The 23,529-nt window shown below is 33.0% G+C and overlaps 1 protein-coding gene across 1 annotated transcript in view; it reads right to left on the bottom strand.

Moving 5' to 3' along the window:
• LOC149784233 (MAM and LDL-receptor class A domain-containing protein 1-like) overlaps positions 1 to 23,529 on the bottom strand; it is a 262,408-nt gene that overhangs the window by 143,538 nt on the left and 95,341 nt on the right. The window contains exons 22-27 of the mRNA XM_089932965.1: positions 13,673 to 13,794; positions 6,554 to 6,764; positions 5,404 to 5,616; positions 3,906 to 4,256; positions 1,391 to 1,435; positions 35 to 79 (exon numbers count right to left, since the gene is read on the bottom strand). Of these exons, the coding sequence (XP_089789091.1) occupies positions 35 to 79; positions 1,391 to 1,435; positions 3,906 to 4,256; positions 5,404 to 5,616; positions 6,554 to 6,764; positions 13,673 to 13,794 (987 nt within the window). The remainder of the gene's footprint in view (positions 1 to 34; positions 80 to 1,390; positions 1,436 to 3,905; positions 4,257 to 5,403; positions 5,617 to 6,553; positions 6,765 to 13,672; positions 13,795 to 23,529) is intronic.

Here is a 23,529-nt window from a genome sequence, read left to right as displayed (position 1 = left end):
AAGAGGCATTAAATGATTAAGGTATTTAGCTTACCAGTTTGGTTGGCTTCCCAGACAAATGTGCTGTTTATACTGGCATCTGAAACATATATTTCAAACCATTCATGCATACAAAAAGTTTTACCTCCCCTATTATCATTAACAGTACAGTTAATTAACTCTAATAACTCATTGATGGTCAATGACAGAAAAGGTAATTATCTCTAATAACTTACTGACAGCCATTAACAGTGCAAGTAATTATCTTTAATAGCTCATTGACAGCCATTGACAGTAAAAGTAATTATCTCTCTAATTTCTCTTCAATAATGATTAGTGGTATACATATTTTTTTCTATAATAACTCCTTAATGTAATTATTTCTGATATTGTTTTTAATCAACCTAATGAATCTTAGAATCAATTATTTATATCAATCATTCAACAGGTCGATCACCATACAAATGTGAATATATTGTCCTTTGTTTTATTCCTTTATATATACATGATACTGTTGGCATGTAAGGAAGTCATGTGGAATGTACCCATGCCACACAAATGCACTGAGTAACATCATTATTATGAAAAGCCTTTCTTCAGTACCATTGTGGGCTTGAAGCTGGCAAAGCTTGATTCCTGCGAATTTGGTCACTTTAGTAGGACTCTTCTGTCCCACAGAAAGGGGATTTTCTTATCTCATACAGATTCATGTCTTGTTGGCTTATAAAAAGTAATCCTTGTTTAAAGTCTTTCTTTTATGAAAACTGAAATTTCATATGCTCTTTCTAGTTAGATAAAAGTTCAGGAAAATACTGTATGTTTCTAAAGTTATATACCTTCCAATGACATGTGATCTGAGTTAGTGGTGAATAGGAGAGTCCCCCTCCATCAGAAATTGACACTGGGCTGGAACTTGGCAAAACCTCAAGCAAATTCTCTATATTTCTTAAGCTACATCCATTCCAGTGATAGAGTGTAGTTATTTTCTAACATTATCTCTGTTTGACACATGAAAGAAAACTAATCATATGATCAATTGCTGTGGGATTGGAAAATCCCTCCCTCAGAATCAGAACTTGTGAGAAGGAACTTCTCAAAGGCTAATTCATGGTCACATATTCTGACTCTTCTGCTGAAGTTTCCTATTTTCCTGTCACATGGAGGGAGATGGCATTATTCTTCATTCCTTTAACACAGTAGAATGCTACTGGAAATGTATTTTAGCATGAAAAATTATGAACAAAAACATTTTTTCTTTTGAGAAAAATGCTGTAGTAAAAGAATAATGTCCATGCTGTGATCTTCGACTCTAAACCAAAGTACCTAAAAATCTTCAATTTACTAACTTGCAAATATTGCATGTTTTAAAGAGAGGGAAAGAGGCATTAAATGATTAAGGTATTTAGCTTACCAGTTTGGTTGGCTTCCCAGACAAATGTGCTGTTTATACTGGCATCTGAAACATATATTTCAAACCTTTCATAAATAAATACGTTTTACCTCCCTTATTATCATTAACAGTATAGTTAATTAACTCTAATAACTCATTGATGGTCAATGACAGAAAAGGTAATTACCTCTAATAACTTACTGACAGCCATTAACAGTGCAGGTAATTATCTTTAATAGCTCATTGACAGCCATTGACAGTAAAAGTAATTATCTCTCTAATTTCTCTGAAATAACGATTAATGGTATACGTATTTATTTCTATAATAACACCTCAATGTAATTATTTCTGATATTGTTTTTAATCAACCTAATGAATCTCAGAATCAATTATTTATATCAGTCATTCAACAGGTCACCATAAAAATGTGAATATACTGTACTTTGTTTTATTCCTTTATATAAACATGATACTGTTGGCATGTAAGAAAGTCATGTGGAATGTACCCATGCCACACAAATGCACTCAGTAACATTGTTATTATGAAAAGCCTTTCCTCAGTACCCTTGTGGGCTTGAAGCTGGCAAAGCTTGATTCCTGCATACTTGGCCATTTTAGTATGACTCTTCTGTCCCTATTTTCCTGTCCCATGGAGGGCGATGGCATTCCTTACCCATCACATGGGATTTCCCTACTTTGCTGTCACATGGAGGTAGAGGATATTTCCCATCCATCAAATATGATTTCCCTATCTCACATCAATGCATACAATGAATTATGTTAATTTCATTCAGTTATTTCACCTGCTTTAAATATATTGATCATGCAATGTTATCACTGAAGTAAATCCATTCAATACATATATTTCTTTCTTCTAAAATTCAGAGTAAAATGAAATACAATACATATTATTAGTTTGAAAGGAATGTTGAATTAAAGTTAACGATAAATCACAATATCAATGTAAATCCTAACAAAGTGCTAATGCACCACAGGTCACTGTCAGTCAGATGCTCATTAGCCAAATATAAGATAGAGCAGAATGCCAAGAAAACTGTGTTAGTCAGATGCTTTCTGACAAATTTATAGCAATGCTGTCAAATGCATATGCTATGAAAACAAATGTTTAAAAGTTTTCCAGTTTTTTTGTCTCTTTAAACATACTGAATAGCACATCTGAATAATTTGTTCAACATTTCTCATTGTTTTACCGTTTCTTATCCAAACAATATACAACATTTTTCCTTTAAAATTCACTGTAATTTAGTTACTTTACCATTAATTGTGAACACAAAATGAAGGAATATTTGTTTACTTCAAAGGACAACTTCTCCAAATTTTCTGACACAAGATCATGTTTTGTACATCAGAATATCCATTTTATTTCCAATTCATTATTACAGATTTCAGAAGAATAAGCCTATTTAGGTTATTTAGTCCCTTGGCCATTACATAGAAACTAGCGAGTGTCTCACCCTATGACCATAAAAACACTTACTTGACACTGACATGGACCTTGGTTTCACCCCAACACAAGGGAGTTCACATTCAGATTTCAACCCTTTACAATATAAGTGCTTACTAGGCATTACAATATATATATATATATAAAACAAAGACTGATCTTTTGGTCCATTCCTACTTATAGGGATTTAGGTGAATCTGGTTGTTCACACTTCTTATATGGCTTAATAATGAATCCAGCTATCATGAGATTATAATGTGAGGTATTATGTTCAATGTGTAGGGATCACTATTACCAATATTTAAAGATTGCTTGATAAGAAATAAATAATAAAAAGACAATAACAAATGATACCATACAACATTGTGAGCAGTAAAATTTGAGATTATTGTTGTCTTCAGTATATGCAATGTACTTTGGCAATGAAATTCCATTTAAAATCCATTAAAAATACCTATTATAAATCTACTTATAAACAGCATTAAAGATGAATTGAAAACACCTTTTAGACATTGTGTAGACATTTTGTTCTTAAAGTTTACATATCTAAGCATCACTTTGAATCCAAAGAAAACCCAGTGAAAATATCAATGAATTTTAGGCTGGTTTAAATCCATTTTCCTTGCTACCATTAAAGTTCAAATTACTCTGCAATTTAAGATTTTACTAGTGTTTAACAAACTTTCAATGGTCCAAAATTTCAAGGTCCAAATAATAAAATGTGCACAGAAACAAAATTGAAGAAAGAAAACTGAAACAAAATATACAAAATTTACTCAGATTGCCTAAACAATTATCTAGGTCATCCATTTACTTAGATAGCCTAAACAGGTACATGTATCTAGGTCATCTGTATATGGTTATTAGCATAAATCAAATTTTATCTCACTTGTCTAATTCACAGCCTTTTTATTTCACTTGTCTAACTCACAACCTTTTGTAACCACTAAGTGCACAGACTCAGTCACACATGAGTCTACCTTCTCCTATAATTCAATAAAGAGAACATTGCTGGACTCCAAACCGCATCAAACCCATCATATGGTTGCCATAGCTAAACTGTTAACTTACCAGGACATTTCTGTAAGGATAGGCTGATGTCATCAATAGCAATATCTCCATATGGACCATCTCCTCTCTTGGCCACAAACAACACAGATCTAACTGTCGACTCCTCAACAGTACAGTCATTTTTCAATTCCATGCAACCAGGAATCCAGGCGTTTAAGTCAAATGATGGCAAAACCATATCAATATATCTCATCATTTCTCTGACACGTAGTTCTGGTGTTGACTTGCCATAAATGTGGTAGAAGAATCGGAGGGAACAGAACTTGCCGATAAGAAAATCCTTTAGCGTTAATGTTGTCGTGTCTCCAGGACTGCCAACTGAGGCGTCAACATACATGTAACGTCCTTGACCTTCAATCAGATACAAAGTGAGGGTACATTATAGACATGAATATGGCAGGTGGTACATGCTTTTGTATAGGTAGGTTTTTGACAGTATGGAAGATTACTGACTGGAATAATACTATGTCTATAAAGGTTTTATCCTACAGAAAATTATTTAGATTTATATTGATAAACCATACATGCATGCTGTTGAATATGGTTCATTCTGTTGAGCTGTTTTTGAGAAGACATAATTTTTTTTTTATATTTTATTATGATGACCATGTTCGATTATAGATTGGCAAGCATTTTCAAGCACCTGAAAGGCCTTTATGTCATTATGCTCAGTAACAAATTTGGTTGAATTAGTTCCACAGGTTGGAGACGGCAAAATAGCAATTGTTTGCAGACAAAATGGGATGGAAGAAGGGACATTCCAGAAGCTCACATGGCTTTACAAATACATGAGCTAAGAGCTTATTGACAAATTGCATACACGAGTGTCCCAACACAAAATGACTTATCCACATCAAGAGCTTATTGACAAATTGCATACATGAGTGTCCCAACAGAAAATGACTTATCCACATCAAGAGCTTATTGACAAATTGCATACACGAGTGTCCCAACAGAAAATGACTTATCCACAACAAGAGCTTATTGACAAATTGCATACACGAGTGTCCCAACAGAAAATGACTTATCCACAACAAGAGCTTATTGACAAATTGCATACATGAGTGTCCCAACAGAAAATGACTTATCCACATCAAGATCCTAAAGCCTAGATGAGCAAAAACATAAGTTGAATATGCCCTCCATGCGAAGGATAGCATAGAAAGCTGTACAATCTGTCTGTAACAAGTTTCAGTTTCACAAGCAACAAAATAAGGTTACAAAATAAAAATACCCAAAGGTATAGAACTAGTGTTGGCAAATCCACTTTTTTAATTTATGAAAATCCCTTATCAAGTAATATTTACTAGTATTGACCAACTTAATAGTGAAATCTCTAGCAAACAAACACCCAGGTAACTGATATATTCATTGTGTATTATAAGTATTTGATTGTCATTTGTTCAATTAAACTTTTTTCTTCAATAAATCAAAAAAAAGAAGATCTTTACAGTTAAAATGCTTCATGTGTATGGAGATATTAACAATATTTACCAACCTGTCATATTCTCATTTGCAAAACTCCTATTCATTTCCTTCATCATAAATGTGTGGTCAAAATCTGGCCCTGTTCGGTTTGTCCAGGTGGATCCACTGTGGCGCACCCACATGTACACTGGCTGATCACAGCTTGGGGTGACAGAAGATGTAATAGTGTGACTACATAGGGCATGCTCTTTCTCAAAAGTACAGTTGTGTACATCTAGTGTGTCTGAAATACATATTTATTATTCACTGGTTGTGCTTATTAATCATATAATGTCATATCATTAACAGCATGTCACAATATAGATTAATATCCAGCAATAATTAAGATATCAAACTTGAAACAAAATTTAATATCATACATTATTCATAAGCAAAATCTCTCAAATTCAAGGAGTTTCGATTACATATGTGAAAACTTTATGAGGATAATTGCTTTAGAAACTGTAACTTTTAGAAACAATGAAACATTTACATCAATAAATGTCAGTGCAATCCAATTATCTTCAAAGTTTTAAGCTTGAGTGCATTTTCTGACACTAATATTTGCTGAATATTTAATTATCTGTCCCTATGTAAGGATCATTGCATAGAAAAACTAGGGGAAAATACATTGTCAATAATTACCCATCAATTTATAGTAATAAATACATTTGCACCGGTTGAAGGTAATGTACTCCTCTTATCAATGAACAAAGAAAGTCTGTGTAGGTGAGTTAATTTTGTTTTAGTATGACACAGTTATTAACATCACATAAGTTTTTCATAATAGAAGCTCCGAGGCCAACGTATGGCAGATTGCAATTTTTTAAAGATTTCCAAAGACTCATGCATATGTACTTTCATTCACTTTATTATTTTCTTTTACAGGACTATTTTTTGCAATTAGATCTCCTATACATGTACTTTCATTATCATTTTCTTTTACAGGACTGCTATTGCAATTTGATCTCATATACTCATACTTTGATTGACATACCTGTACAGTAATTATGGGGCATGATATCCTGACATACCTGGACAGTAAATATGGGGCATGATATCCTAACATACCTGGACAGTAAATATGGGGCAAGATATCCTAACATACTGGACAGTAAATATGGGGCATGATATCTTGACATACTTGGACAGTAATTATGTGGCATGATATCCTAACATACCTGGACAATATCCATATTTAATTTCAACATTTCTAATTGCTGTAGGTTTGGAGGCTTTCATAGAGTTGTCACCTCTTATGGCCTCAAATGATATAGATGAATTTGCTGTTACTTGGGGAAGGTTGATACAAACCAACTCAAGACCATCAGTAATGGAGGAATGACTGGACAGTAGTGTTTCTGTGTCATCATGATGATTCAGGAATTTTATCTGGAAGAGAAATTGAACCTATTACACCCTAGTAATTCTTATGTTCACATGTGATATACAATGTCATCCATGACAATCCCTTAAGAATGCACCATGAATTTAGTTTTTTGTGGGTATCTTTTCCTATTATGTGAAAAATGCCATTTTTGGCAATATCTGAATTGTGGATTGGACAGGTACTATTGTTTCCACACTGAAATCATTGCTTCTCAGGTCTGTAAATTCATCGAAAAAAGAAGTCCAATTATTTCCACAGTGAAATTATTATTAATTAGGTCTATAAAGTGATGGACTGTAGAGCTCCAGTGGTTTACATAGTGAAATCATTATTATCTGTAAGTTTATGGATTGGAGAGGTTCTATTATTTCCACAGTGAAATCACTATTTTAGAAGTCTGTAAATTCAAGGATTGTCTCCAAAGTGAACTCATTATTCTTTGGGTCAGTGAATTCATTTCTACCAAAACATTTCTACCTCAATAGCTTTGCAATGTTTGAGCAAACTAAGTGCTTTTCACAAGATGTCAAGCCCTACTGAAATAAGAATGCCATCTTCAACATAAGATAATTTCCTCCTTTTAGCTGCTTAAAATTTAAACAATCTCTGTTAGTCTTTAGCAATAATAAGATCTTCAAATTAGTGGCAGTAGATGTCAGATTAGCACCATTTTGATTTAGGACCATCAATACATCAATTAAGATCAACAAGGTATCAGAAGAAGCCTTTTAGTGAAAACCCCATTTTGAGATGACTTTCCATTTTGGAGCAGTAACAGTTACATTAATTAGAAGATGGCTACTATGGTGGCCATACTGGATATCCGGATTAGGATGAGCCAGACATTATAAAAAGTACTTTTGGTTAAATCACACTACTATTATGAATAGACATCAGGGGGATTGTAGCAATAACAAGATTTTCATGATGGCTGCTTTGTTGGCTAAACTGAAAGAATGTAAGATTGGCACCATTTTCATTTAGGACCATGTAAACATCATAAGAACTGTTTAAGTCAAAACAACATGCTGATATTATCACCCATGTTGAGGTCTGGAATAGCTGAAATAAGATGCTCAAGTGGCTGCAGTGGGAACCATTTGATGTCCAAGTGGCACCATTTTGATTTAGGACTAACTAGACTATGGGATGAATGTGTTTGTAGAGTTTCATGGCAATCCTCCAATTAGATTAGGAGAAGTAGGGATAACAAACTCATACTAATGGACAGATAGACAACACACAACAGACCATCCCATAAGTTCTTCTGAACTATGACCAGTAGAGCTATTTAAAATCTCTATGCTTTTATTTATCCAAGTATTAAATATTACGGATTCAAAATGGCTTTTTGTTGAAATTTACATACATTTTTCCAACCATATGACATAGTGAATGCCAATGGGAAGAGATAGCAAAATAATGAAGGCTTGGCATTTTTCCAATGTAATGCATTGCATATTAATATATATAGCACACATTTTTTCACCACAGTCTAATTATAATATGCCACATTTGGTTTGACAGCCTCCTTCAAAGATTTGTTATATGTAATCTTCAAGTCTTGTCCTAACAGATATTTTCATGATAAAATTTCCAGTCCTACCTACATATAAAGGAAGGGTTATATCAATCTAATGCAGCTGTAGGTTATATCTCATGTAGCTATAGGTTATATCAATCTCATGTAGCTATAGGTTATATCAATCTAATGCAGCTGTAGGTTATATCAATCTAATGCAGCTGTAGGTTATATCAATCTAATGCAGCTGTAGGTTATATCAATCTCATGTAGCTATAGGTTATATCAATCTAATGCAGCTGTAGGTTATATCAATCTCATGTAGCTATAGGTTATATCAATCTAATGCAGCTGTAGGTTATATCAATCTCATGTAGCTATAGGTTATATCAATCTAATGCAGCTGTAGGTTATATCAATCTAATGCAGCTGTAGGTTATATCAATCTCATGTAGCTATAGGCTATATCAATCTAATGTAGCTATAGGTTATATCAATCTCATGTAGTTGTAGCTATAGGTTATATCAATCTCATGTGGCTGTATGTTATATCCATCTAATGCAGCTATAGGCTATATCAATCTAATGCAGCTATAGGTTATATCAATCTCATGTAGCTGTAGGTTATATCAATTTAATGCAACTGTAGGTTATATCAATCAAATGCAACTGTAGGTTATATTAATCTCATACAGATGTGGGTTATATCAATCTAATGCAGCTATAGGTTATATCAATCTTATATAGCTGTAGGTTATATCAATCTCATGTAGCTACAAGTTATATCAACCTCATGCAGCTGTAGGTTATATCAATCTAATTCAGCTATAGGTTATATCAATCTCATGTAGCTATAAGTTATATCAATCTCATGTAGCTGTAGGTTATATCAATCTCATGTAGCTATAGGTTATGTCAATCTAATGCAACTGTAGGTTATATCAATCTCATGTAGCTGTAGGTTATATCAATCTCATGTAGCTATAGGTTATGTCAATCTCATGTAGCTATAGGTTATATCAATCTCATGTAGCTATAGGTTATGTCAATCTAATGCAACTGTAGGTTATATCAATCTCATGTAGCTATAGGTTATATCAATCTCATGTAGCTATAGGTTATATCAATCTCATGTAGCTGTAGGTTATATCAATCTCATGTAGCTATAGGTTATGTCAATCTCATGTAGCTGTAGGTTATATCAATCTAATGCAGCTATAGGTTATGTCAATCTAATGCAACTGTAGGTTATATCAATCTCATGTAGCTATAAGTTATATCAACCTCATGTAGCTATAGGTTATATCAATCTCATGTAGCTATAGGTTATGTCAATCTAATGCAACTGTAGGTTATATCAATCTAATGCAGCTGTAGGTTATATCAATCTAATGCAGCTGTAGGTTATATCAATCTAATGCAGCTGTAGGTTATATCAATCTCATGTAGCTATAGGCTATATCAATCTAATGTAGCTATAGGTTATATCAATCTCATGTAGTTGTAGCTATAGGTTATATCAATCTCATGTGGCTGTATGTTATATCCATCTAATGCAGCTATAGGCTATATCAATCTAATGCAGCTATAGGTTATATCAATCTCATGTAGCTGTAGGTTATATCAATTTAATGCAACTGTAGGTTATATCAATCAAATGCAACTGTAGGTTATATTAATCTCATACAGATGTGGGTTATATCAATCTAATGCAGCTATAGGTTATATCAATCTTATATAGCTGTAGGTTATATCAATCTCATGTAGCTACAAGTTATATCAACCTCATGCAGCTGTAGGTTATATCAATCTAATTCAGCTATAGGTTATATCAATCTCATATAGCTGTAGGTTATATCAATCTAATTCAGCTATAGGTTATATCAATCTCATGTAGCTGTAGGTTATATCAATCTCATGTAGCTGTAGGTTATATCAATATCATGTAGCTATAGGTTATATCAATCTCATGTAGCTATAGGTTATATCAATCTAATGCAACTGTAGGTTATATCAATCTAATGCAATTGTAGGTTATATCAATCTCATATAGCTGTAGGTTATATCAATCTAATTCAGCTATAGGTTATATCAATCTCATGTAGCTGTAGGTTATATCAATCTCATGTAGCTGTAGGTTATATCAATATCATGTAGCTATAGGTTATATCAATCTCATGTAGCTATAGGTTATATCAATCTAATTCAGCTATAGGTTATATCAATCTCATGTAGCTATAAGTTATATCAACCTCATGTAGCTATAGGTTATATCAATCTCATGTAGCTGTAGGTTATATCAATCTCATATAGCTGTAGGTTATATCAATCTAATTCAGCTATAGGTTATATCAATCTAATGCAGCTGTAGGTTATATCAATCTCATGTAGCTATAGGCTATATCAATCTAATGTAGCTATAGGTTATATCAATCTCATGTAGTTGTAGCTATAGGTTATATCAATCTCATGTGGCTGTATGTTATATCCATCTAATGCAGCTATAGGCTATATCAATCTAATGCAGCTATAGGTTATATCAATCTCATGTAGCTGTAGGTTATATCAATTTAATGCAACTGTAGGTTATATCAATCAAATGCAACTGTAGGTTATATTAATCTCATACAGATGTGGGTTATATCAATCTAATGCAGCTATAGGTTATATCAATCTTATATAGCTGTAGGTTATATCAATCTCATGTAGCTACAAGTTATATCAACCTCATGCAGCTGTAGGTTATATCAATCTAATTCAGCTATAGGTTATATCAATCTCATGTAGCTATAAGTTATATCAATCTCATGTAGCTGTAGGTTATATCAATCTCATGTAGCTATAGGTTATGTCAATCTAATGCAACTGTAGGTTATATCAATCTAATGCAATTGTAGGTTATATCAATCTCATATAGCTGTAGGTTATATCAATCTAATTCAGCTATAGGTTATATCAATCTCATGTAGCTGTAGGTTATATCAATCTCATGTAGCTGTAGGTTATATCAATATCATGTAGCTATAGGTTATATCAATCTCATGTAGCTATAGGTTATATCAATCTAATTCAGCTATAGGTTATATCAATCTCATGTAGCTGTAGGTTATATCTCATGTAGCTATAGGTTATATCAATCTCATGTAGCTATAGGTTATATCAATCTCATGTAGCTGTAGATTATATCTCATGTAGCTATAGGTTATATCAATCTCATGTAGCTATAAGTTATATCAATCTAATGCAGCTGTAGGTTATATCAATCTCATGTAGCTGTAGATTATATCAATCTCATGTAGCTATAAGTTATATCAACCTCATGTAGCTATAGGTTATATCAATCTCATGTAGCTGTAGGTTATATCAATCTCATATAGCTGTAGGTTATATCAATCTAATTCAGCTATAGGTTATATCAATCTCATGTAGCTGTAGGTTATATCAATCTCATGTAGCTGTAGGTTATATCAATATCATGTAGCTATAGGTTATATCAATCTCATATAGCTATAGGTTATATCAATCTCATGTAGCTATAGGTTATATCAATCTCATGTAGCTGTAGGTTATATCTCATGTAGCTATAGGTTATATCAATCTCATGTAGCTATAGGTTATATCAATCTCATGTAGCTGTAGGTTATATCTCATGTAGCTATAGGTTATATCAATCTCATGTAACTATAGGTTATATCAATCTAATGTAGCTATAGTTTATATCAATCTCATGTAACTGTAGGTTATATCAATCTCATGTAGCTATAGGTTATATCAATCTCATGTAGCTATAGGTTATATCAATCTCATGTAGCTATAGGTTATATCAATCGCATGTAGCTGTAGGTTATATCAATCTAATGCAGCTATAGGTTATATCAATCTAATGCAGCTATAGGTTATACCAATCTCATGTAGCTGTATGTTATATCAATCTCATGTAGCTATAGGTTATATCAATCGCATGTAGCTGTAGGTTATATCAATCTAATGCAGCTATAAGTTATATCAATCTAATGCAGCTATAAGTTATATCAATCTAATGCAGCTATAGGTTATATCAATCTAATGCAACTGTAGGTTATATCAATCTCATGTAGCTATAGGTTATATCAATCTAATGCAGCTATAGGTTATATCAATCTCATGTAGCCATAAGTTATATCAATCTCATGTACCTATAGGTTATATCAATCTCATGTAGCTATAGGTTATATCAATCTCATGTAGCTATAGGTTATATCAACCTCATGTAGCTGTAGGCTACATCAATCTAATGCAGCTCTCCTACCTACATATACAGGAAGGTTATATCAACCTAACACAGCTTTCAGTCTAATAAAGCTGTCTTACCTACATCAAAGGAAAAGGTCATATCAATTTAATACATTTGCCCTACCTACATATAAGGGAAAAGTTATACCAACCTAATGCAGGTGCCGCACCTGCATGTAAGGGAAAAGTTATATCAACCTAATGCATTTACATTAAAACAGCATGATAACTGTTCTATCATTAAAACTGTTAATTGACTTAATTAGTAGAACATAATGACATGCTTGTAAGTAATTGCTTCCTCAAATATATACTTTATCAAATTGCAGTCAGATTACATGCTCTGATATGACTGATATGTTGTTTATGTTCACTCAATGGAACCTGGTTCATTTGCTTTGGCTTGAAGGAAATTAGAGGTGTCCTATTGGGTGTTATGCTCTTTGCTTTGGGTTGCTGGTGATGTTGTCAAGATGGCATCATCCAGAACTCCTTTTTGAATAATTCACAACAGTTCCAGAATAATATTATAGTCCAAAAAATGATCACTTTCTATTTCCACTGAATAGTCCAAATAAATGTTTTTCCTCCTGAATAGCATATATGTACAACATGAAACAGATCTGCAGACTGACAACAGGGACACAAGAAATGAGGATGAGTCCAAAAAAGGAATGAATCTAATAGCTCAGTTCCATCCCTATATACATATTCTATTATGAGAATATTTCACAATATACCACACACAATGGATTTTACTAATGATTTTGCCTTGAAATTGCCCATTCATGTGACCTAGTCCAACCAATGGGAAGTTACTGAACTCTTCTAGAACCATCCAAATCCAAACAGCCAAAGACAATATTATACCAATGGCACCATTAAATCTTATTATTAAGATTATTATTAGTAATTATCAACACATATGTCAGCATCTATTTATAGATCCTATGTAATATTAGGCTCTTCACAGATTCATGTCATGTAGGCAAAATCTAACTAAAGATATTCTGCAAAATTTACAGCCATGAATAAAAATTACAAAATTTTATAAAATCATGTACCGTGAGTAATATATATGTGTATATGTATAACAGTTTTCATCATCAATCCTACCTTTATCCTATCTGTGGTGGAGATCTGGTGGTAAAATGTCAGGTACTGTGCCCTCCCTGTGTGCTGGAAAGCTGGAGACCTCAACACTGCTAACTGGTCCTCAGCTGCAGCACCCATCCCATCTTAATGAAGAAATTATAAAAAGATTCTCACATGCCTATGAGTTAAACATGCTTTCTGATTGGTTCAAAAATTAATATTTACTACAGCGGAATCTTGGATTTAGCATCCAAATGTCGATTCTATGAAGACTGCATGACTCTCCATATTAGTGTAGATAAATTCAAATTTTCTGCCATTTAACCATGCTGAAATGGGGGAATTTACCGTCTTGATTATTTGGTAAATACAACTGTAAGAAAACTGATCTGAATATTATAAATATGTGTACAACTCAACTGAAAACAGAAAAACCACTATTAGCATTCTAAGACTTTAAATACAAAATTGGTATTCAATAATATAGCAGCATATGAATAACAGAATGAAAGCATATAACTGGCCATAACATCTGGATCATTGCTGTCCACTATAAGTCATTTGTGGAACTTGAGCACTTATGAATCTTTCATTATAAACTGTGAGTGTCCATTCTCATTTTAGCAGTATTAATTCATTCAATATTATGTTTAATCTGTACTTCTAAAATGCTGCATCCTATGAATTTTGAGGACTGAAGACAGTGTCCACAGCTATGGTTGCAATTTTATTTACCAATCAATTATGACCATATTAAATAAAGATAACTGTGGGCAATAAAGTGATCAGTCATTATATTACACCTCACAATACTGCTATAATTACTCTTTCAATACAGGTGTTATCATAGTTCCTGCTAAATTGTTCAAAGTTTTGCTTTTGTATTGCCAATTAATTTGTTCTAGACTCATATGAACCAATGCAATTTTATCCCAGAACTGTTACTTTATTATCATTTTTAAAATCATCTAGAAGGCCCAGTAACTATGTTATTAAAATCATCTAGAAGGCCCAGTAACTCTGTTACTTTGCTTTATTATCATTATAAAAATCATCTAGAAGGCCCAGTAACTCTGTTACTTTGCTTTATTATCATTATAAAAATCATCTAGAAGGCCCAATAACTCTGTTACTTTGCTTTATTATCATTATTAAAATCATCTAGAAGGCCCAATAACTCTGTTACTTTGCTTTATTATCATTATAAAAATCATCTAAAAGGCCCAATAACTCTGTTACTTTGCTTTATTATCATTATTAAAATCATCTAGAAGGCCCAGTAATTCTTTTACTTTGCTTTATTATCATTATAAAAATCATCTAAAAAAAAACAGACCATTAATTCTGTTGCTTTGCTTTATTACCATTATTAAAATTATCCATTTGCCCCATGATGCATAAGTGAAGATATTTAATTTTTCCAACAATCCTTAATATTTTTTATTGAAATAAAATGAATCCATAGCAACTCTAACCATGGTATCAGGAAATCTGTTTATCATCAAAAATAGATTTATCAAAATGTACGTGAGCACTGAAGATCTTAAATGAGTAAACTGGTGACTCACCATCCATATTTCCCACAATTGTACCTAATTTGGTTCTGTCTGATAAATTAGCATTGCTTTGATTATAAATGTGTTTTTTTCCAGCTGTATCAGCAATTATAAAATCTAAATCAGCATCATCTATAATCAGTCTTGTACAATGTCGTTTATGATCATATGATCCTCCTTGGGTAAATTTACCAATTATTTTTCTGCCAAGGTCTTCTGCGATTTTATTTTCATAATCGGTTACATCAGGATTTTCATCATCAGAATATTCCTTTCGTTATGATAACCAAATTTCTTTCTGCAGATGATATGGTATAATAATTGCTTCACTTACTGTCAAAAATATTATTATTTTTACATCGAGCATACATTGTAATAATACTGCTGAAGCCCAATGTTTTTCTGAAAAATGTTTGCCAAACCAGACATAACAAATCGGATGAAGGCCTTCAGCAAACTTAAATGACTTGATACAAGTGAATCTAGTCAGGTCAAAATCTGGCAATGGTCCATTTATTGATACTCTGGTCATTTCATGTGTGGGATGGCCAAATCTTGTAAAATATACAGAACATTCTCCCATTCCAAGAAAACTTCCGGGATAACATGCAACCATATCAACCGAGATAACATCTTTATCATTGTATTTACTATTCCATAATCCACTGTCTCCATATTCGACACAACTCGATATTATATCCTTGAGAAAATCAAATTGAGTTGGTTTCCATGAATTTTTATCTCTAGCAAAATGAGCTGCAACTGACGAAACAGTAAAACAATTACTCAGTAATTGTTCAGCATCATCGGTATATTTTAGCACAATATTTTTAATTTCTTCGTGAAGAGATTCTGTGCAATAAATAATGTCATTAGGTCATATAAACTGATCTTAATTTCCATCATCAGAACTCTGAAATAACCATACTGATACAGGATCGTTTTTACTTATTTCGTTAATAAAATCAAACATATCTCCTTGGTAAAATTTAACAGTTCCATTTCATGGAAATATTGTTACTGCATTAGTCCATATATATGCATTATGATCAATAATTTCAATTGAAGCTCCTTTTGATCTATGCTTTGATTCATACAAAATCTCTCCGGTTATAGTTTTTACGAGTTGAAACGGTAAAATGTTCCGCTACTCGTTTGCTACACAATTTATTTTTGAAAATTTCATTGGTTTTAAATTATTAATGCTGGGTTTTTCATTCATCGCACAAATTCCATAAATAACCATGGTTACAAGATACGCTCTTTAATAATATGGTTTGTCAATACCAGTCAACATTCCAGGTCTGGAATTTTTACTCAGTATGGCATATTTTTATTATGAAGGACAGGATCATATTTGCCACAGATAATCCAGGTATCATCTACTTCCTTAATAAACTTTACTTTAAAAAGATATTTTTGATTATCGAGATAATTAATGATCATTGCTGCTCTTTATATGTTCATCGTAGCATCGACACCTTTGTCATTGCACATGATTTGGAATGTTGACCAATCACGAGATGTGCCATCTTTGTGAAATTCTTTCTTGGCATCATGAATTTCAAAGTTCTGTACATCAGATCAACCAGAGATTTTATCAGTAAGTCAGGAGACTTTCAAGATTAAATTTATCTTATCATTTATGACTAAGACAAATATTTCAATATATATATATATATATATATATATATATATATATGTAATGATTCAAACAAAGAACAAATGCAAGTGGTTAATAATAGGTTCTTCGACTCCTTGTAATAAAGCCTGCATAAATGAATTCTGACAAGGTGTGCGTAATGGAAGTCTAGGCCCAAAACTGTGTTTGAAATGTGGTGTTGGAGTTAGAGGAAACGGGTGAGTGTGCGCAATGTGGTAGTAAAAAATACATAAAACTGAAAAGATACAACTATTTAAAAAAAAACGATGACAATAATGGCAAAGTTAAAAAAATGTAGAAGATTTGCTGTTGGCATCTTTTTCCCACCATGATTAGAATATTTTAGGAAAGTTTTCATTGATAAGATCGTTAAGTGATCATTTTAGTTTGTCAGTTTCAAAATCCGGGAAGTATAAATTTGAGTTAATCTGCATCAGTTATTCTTCACTGGTTAATGTAAAGTTATCTGACGTTTTTTCTTTGTTTACATCCTATATCATAAGTGCTAGCATTTATTATTACAATAATTACTCGATTAGCAAGCTCAATATCTGATACAATTTGATATATAGATATTGTATCGTTTCAGTAATTTTCTGTCCTGGATTATTATTAGGATACTCCAGAATATCATTTTTAAATAATTGCACTAATGTCGTGAATGTATTCGCATGTTCTGTTTTAATTTTATCAGCCAATGATCTGAAATCTTTTTCATAAACAATATGATCAGAAGTTTTCTATAAAAGTAAATTATTACAAATGGTGTTTTAGAAAATAATCTACCATCAGAAAGTTGGGGTCCCAAGTGTCCGAGTGGGTCAAAGCGCTCTCCATTACAAATCACTGTGATCTCACCTCTGTTTGCATTAGTTTGAGTCTCGGATTCAGCCAATGCGGTATGTCAGAAAGCTTGCTAGTAGCTTTTCATGGGTCAGTGGTTCTTTCCGGAGTTTTCCTGGGTTCTTCATCCACCATTAATACTGACCGCCATGTGTAGCCTATCGTGTGCTGAAGAAAGGCATTAAACCCATCAACAACAACCATTAGAAAGTTTAATAGAATCATCTGCATAATGATGCCATGGATATCCATTTGGATTTTGTGGTTCATTTATAGTTTTGTTTTTGTTAATAGAGAAATCATCTTGTTAAGGTTCTGGCAGTCTTTCTTTCATACTCTGAAGGAATTTCAGGCCAACCTAAAACAAATCTAATTGACGATTGGTAAATATCTAGAATGTAATCTGGAGAATATATTTTAATTTCAGCCGATAATGTTGGTTCATGAACTGTTATAGCTATTTTTGCCTCTTTTCTAGTTATTGATTTTATTTTGTGCAGCAATTCATCATTGATTTGTTTAATTTGCTAATTTCCTGTAGGAATAAAAACAACTTGCCATTCGGAAATTCCATCATCTTTATTTCTATTTGTAATCCACCAATTGATTTTGTTCTAATATTTGGCCGGCTGTAATAAACTCGTAATTGTGCTAGTGCAATTTCTTTCACTTGAATTGCAGTTGGAAAGTTAATACTAAATTCTGGATTAGTTGAGCTTACTGATATCATTGTTGTTTTTGAGGGAGTCGTGGTCATTAGGATTTGTTGAAGTAGCACGCTTGGCGATGTCAGTGGAGTTGACATTGTTATTTAAATCTCGATTTTTTAAATCAATCACGGTCATTGCTTCCTTATAAATTTTGATCATCTCTGTGAACTCAAAATCTGATATTTTCCCATCACCAAGGCTCGTTGATAATAACGGGGATAATTTGGAGTATGCTAGTGTTGCTGTGTGCAATTTTATTATGTAATCATGCGATTTTGCATTTGTGCACGTACATATTTTTTTTTGGCAATGATATTGAGAATACCGGAATCATTGCTGTAGTTGAAACACAGATTGGTACAACTACTGGTGCCATCATTGTTATTGTTGATAATAACACACTGGTTCCAGCAATAACAGCACACGCTGAATAAACAATTATATTAACAATAACTACATGTCTGCGATATTTCTTTATTTTTACTACATTCTCGTCAACGATATTTTTTAATTTTGTTTGCCATTCACATGCTTGTTTATATCTATAATGTTGTGCTGCAACATCATGTTGAACATTGATCAGAATACTCATATTTTAATTAGGTGGGAATTTAGCTACTAATTCAAGACACCAATAATAAATCAAGCAGACTTTTTTTCTTCTTCAGGTTCCACAGCAAATGTTACCTCGTCATTTTGATCTAACATCAATAACATGGATCCACCTATAAATAACGCCGTGAAATCGTGGTAGATGTTATAAATGTTACAGCACCAAATGCTGAGATCCTGTATATACCGCTAACCTCAGGATGATGTTTAATGATAACATTGAGTGGTGACCATAATGCTTGGTCAGACGCAACTGTATTTACCATGTTGTTAATTTGCTTGTGGGGAATTTTAATAAGATTAATTTTTTTAACGATCTCAGGAATTCCACTTATAACATCTTCTAGTTTTTTCCTAATCATTTCAATATCTGATATAGCTGTTTTAATATCGCCACATTTTGTGTTAATATCAGAGTTTTACGTCAACAGTAAACGGATTCCAAAGAAATTATCTGCGATTTCATCAATTTTGAAAGTTTCTATGAAGTCTTGTAAACGCACTTACGTGAGAATCATACTCAGCTCGTAAAGTGGATAATTTAGTATCTACTGTGTCTACATATTTTTTGTTGTTGCAGCATCATCATCAGATGTTGGATCTCTTAAAACAACTATCTTTTTTCCGTTCATGCCGAGTTCACCTCTCATTGTATCGCCAGTAGATTGTAAATGATTAGCAACACTTTTTGTAATTTCATTTCTAATAGTTGCGATTGATATACTTGAGTCTCTGAGTTTACCATTTATTGTATATATCGGAATGTTATCCTCAGTACGACCGAGAACTCTACAAACTATATCATTCCATTTGATACTACTCGTCTCTAAAACACCGTATTTATCCTGAAAAATAACAACTTTATATTGGTCAACTCCAGAGAGGTTCATGATATCGGCAATTTCATCTTTAGTCACGTAATTTGACAAATCAATGTCATCTTTTTTTTCTTGCCCTTAGTGGTACCACTAAGAGAAGAGCTTCCATAAATATCAACCATTATACTTTAAGATTTGTTTAAATGATGATGTTACTTGTATAATCATGCACGACTTTATGAGGTGCATCGGAAGATTCTGATACAGCGTCAAGTGTATTAACTACTTCACGACCATGTCTAGGCGGATCAGTTAGTGTTTGTGTTGGTAATGAAGAATACCAGACAGGAGATTTTATTGTGTTTACGTAATTTATAAATTCTTTCAGTGGAACCAACCCATACAAATCAAAATAAATTGCTTATGCCACCCAATGAGTACCAGGCCCTGAATTATCGTCAAGATTAATAATTTCAAAATTGTTTGGTTGTTTTGGAAAATGATCACGCATAAAAGCACCTCTGAAATGTTCGATATTTAATTTTTTAGTGGCATCAAGTAAATAAAAATTTCCCCAAGGCAGAATTAGCGAAGTGTTTTTGGAAGTCTCAGACATTTTCCATATCGATAAGGGGTTCCTGGTAATCTCAGACCCCTTCCCCCTTTTATATCCTTTTCCTGCTGCTTTCTTTAATGCCATTCCAGCGACGGTTCCAACAGCACCAAGTGCAGCTGCTTTTGCAACAGCTGGGGCTGCAGTGGCTATTAATGCTGGTATAGGTGCAAGAAGTGGAAATATACTGCCTGTGTTAATTGAGTCTTTAATGGAACTTGAAGAAAGATGAAGTTGAACTCCGGTTTTTTATTCTAAAGCCTTATTAAAATGTTTGAGTTGAGTAAAGGTAATTTGTTTCGACCACCACTAGAAATTTGATCATTTTTTAGTGATATTTTTGTATGTGCATTAACATTTGATTGTAATTGTTTCACCTGACCAGAAGTCCAAGTGAAATTAACATAGCTATACAACATTTTTATAACATCATGAGCGAATTAATTACATGTTTTCTACTGGTCCAATGATATGCATGCATTTTGAAGTTATTTTCAAAATTTAAAGTTATATCTTTGGATTGTTTCTTGGTATCCATTTATCCGTAAAGAAACTTCACTAACTGCAAAGTTGTCCAATATCCTATGACTTTGTTCTTGATTATCTAATCGTTCAGCATTTTGTAAAGTGATAAATATATGCCTTGGTGCAGAAACTCCTTGATCTGATGCTATTTGCCTGGTAAATAACCCAGCAATATTACTCTGAACACTATCTGTGGTCAATGTCAACCATGATAACAATGATTTACCACCTGAACTCATAAAACTAATTAACTTTTCTTCTTCAGCAATTGATGGGGTCATTACTGGTTTCCATAGTGAAAGTTTAAATTATATTATTTTACCAGCAGCAACAACGGCCAGTCACCAAAAAGCACCATTACTGTTACCCTTTCTTACAAGTACAACTGTATGTTTCACTCCAAAGATAACTTTTCTGACATTTCTACAAAATCCACAGATGTGTGATAATGGAATAGCACATCAAAATCTTCTATGACCATCCATGAACATTAATTTACGTGTCGCAAAGCCTAAGCATTGATTGATACAATTTCTGGCCCATCAGCTGCTCCTCCAGCAGCTCTTACATTTCCCTCAGCTTCCATAAATTTGAGGATGATCCATGTTATCTCTGGCAAACAACATTGATGGAACAGCTGATCCTGTATACTCATCTGAATATCTTGCTAAACCTATTATCGTTGTAGCAACATCAACGTCTTTTTGAAGTGATTCAATATTTCTTCCATCAATCATATATGTAGCACTATCAAATAACGCCATAATACCATTGTTAACAAGATCGACTATGACATCAGCTCCATATGCTGTATCAAGAGGGACATCTATTACAAGCTCTCCTTCTACTTCAATAAACGCTTCAGCAGGTAAGAAATATCTGCTTGTATCTTGAACTTGTAGTTCGATTCTTCTCGTGCATTAAGTACATGTGCATCGTAAGAATAATATTGATTATTACGTACAGATTCATCTTTGAGAATTGGTGCATCCATATCAAACACCAGATCGGATATACGTTTAAACATCTGATTATAATTACCTTCATCTTACACAAAGACCACTTCCTGAGAAAAAACTTGTATTTGTCTGCATAATTTCATTAGTTAACTTTGTAGGAACAACTTCATTATCAGCAAACTCCGCTAGTTTTTCATTTGCAGCTTGATTTATTTTTTTACTGATTTTTGCAGGCATAACTTCAGTACTGGATAATTTTACTTGCCACTGTTTCCATCTAATTATCTGTGCTAGTCTATCCTTGATTGTTGAGAATGCTTTACCAGCAAGATTACCAACAGTGCTGATGCCTTTATCATGAACAGCGTCAACAGCCTTCATCCATAAATTTTTTGCAATCAGTATTGCTTTTGGACCCATCCTTTTGAGTAATCCCATAACATCATCACCGAGTCTATCTCCATAAATCACTCTGTATGTTGGTAATTGTGAGTTTACTACCCTGACCATTACAGGTCCACACTGTGCATTGTGTATAATCATTTTTTAATTACATGATTAATTAATTGTTTTTAGTCACTGTGATAATTATCAGCAATTTCATTAATAAGAGAACGATAAAAATTGATATCCATAATACCGCCAGTAAATAATCTTCAACAAATATCAGAGGTTTCATTAATGATTTCTGGAGAATTATTTCCTGCATGTTTTCCTACCATTTATACTCCTGTATAAGCTAAATTATTCAGGAAAAAATAAAGGCCAGGAAAAACGAGGGTCGGCTTATCTGCGGGCCAATTTCTAAACTTGACAATTTTAGTTTTTGTTGTTGACTACTGTAATGGCTGTCAATCTTGGGATATGAAGCAATAAATCTATCCATGTCCTAAGACATAGGCATTTAAAAAAAGATTACCTTTTGGTGACCTGACAATTATTAAACTGTTACACAGTACTATGATTGATTTTGTTATTATATTGCATGTACATATTTTCTGATTTCTCTGACACGAATTTAATTAAAGGTATATGTGGTAGTTGCTGCGTTTAATGCCATTTTTCAGCACACGATAGGCTATGCATGGCAGCCAGTATTAATGGTGGAGGAAGAACCCAGGAAAACCCCGGGAAGAACCACCAACTCACAAGAAGCTACTGGTAAGCTTTCTCACATACCCAACTTTTGCCGAATCCTAGACACGAACCCATGTAGACAGTAATTATAGGTAAAATAGACTTCATAATTTGTAGGCCGGTTGAGTTTACCAGGGAGACCATGCTGATCTATAATGAACAGTACTTACACAGTGCAAATTGTGCATAGCGTCACTTAAATCTTTACTTATTCCGAAACATATTAAATGCAGACTTTGCTTTATTCATTGTTTCAACCAAATTGCATTCTTCCAGATAATATTTTAGCAAATCCTTAATAGGTGTTTCATTTACGCTGAACTATGCGCTACATTAAAAAACCAAATCACCTCACAACACCACATATTTTTCAGGTTCCATCTGTTCAACAAAATCTTTATTCAAATGATCTCTATTTAAAAAAAAGCAGCAATGCTCGCTG

The sequence above is a fragment of the Sinohyriopsis cumingii genome, chromosome 14 (assembly GCF_028554795.1).
Source record: "Sinohyriopsis cumingii isolate HCF-2022 chromosome 14, ASM2855479v2, whole genome shotgun sequence".
NCBI classification, from domain to species: domain Eukaryota; kingdom Metazoa; phylum Mollusca; class Bivalvia; order Unionida; family Unionidae; genus Sinohyriopsis; species Sinohyriopsis cumingii.
This window is presented reverse-complemented; position numbering and strand designations above follow the sequence as displayed.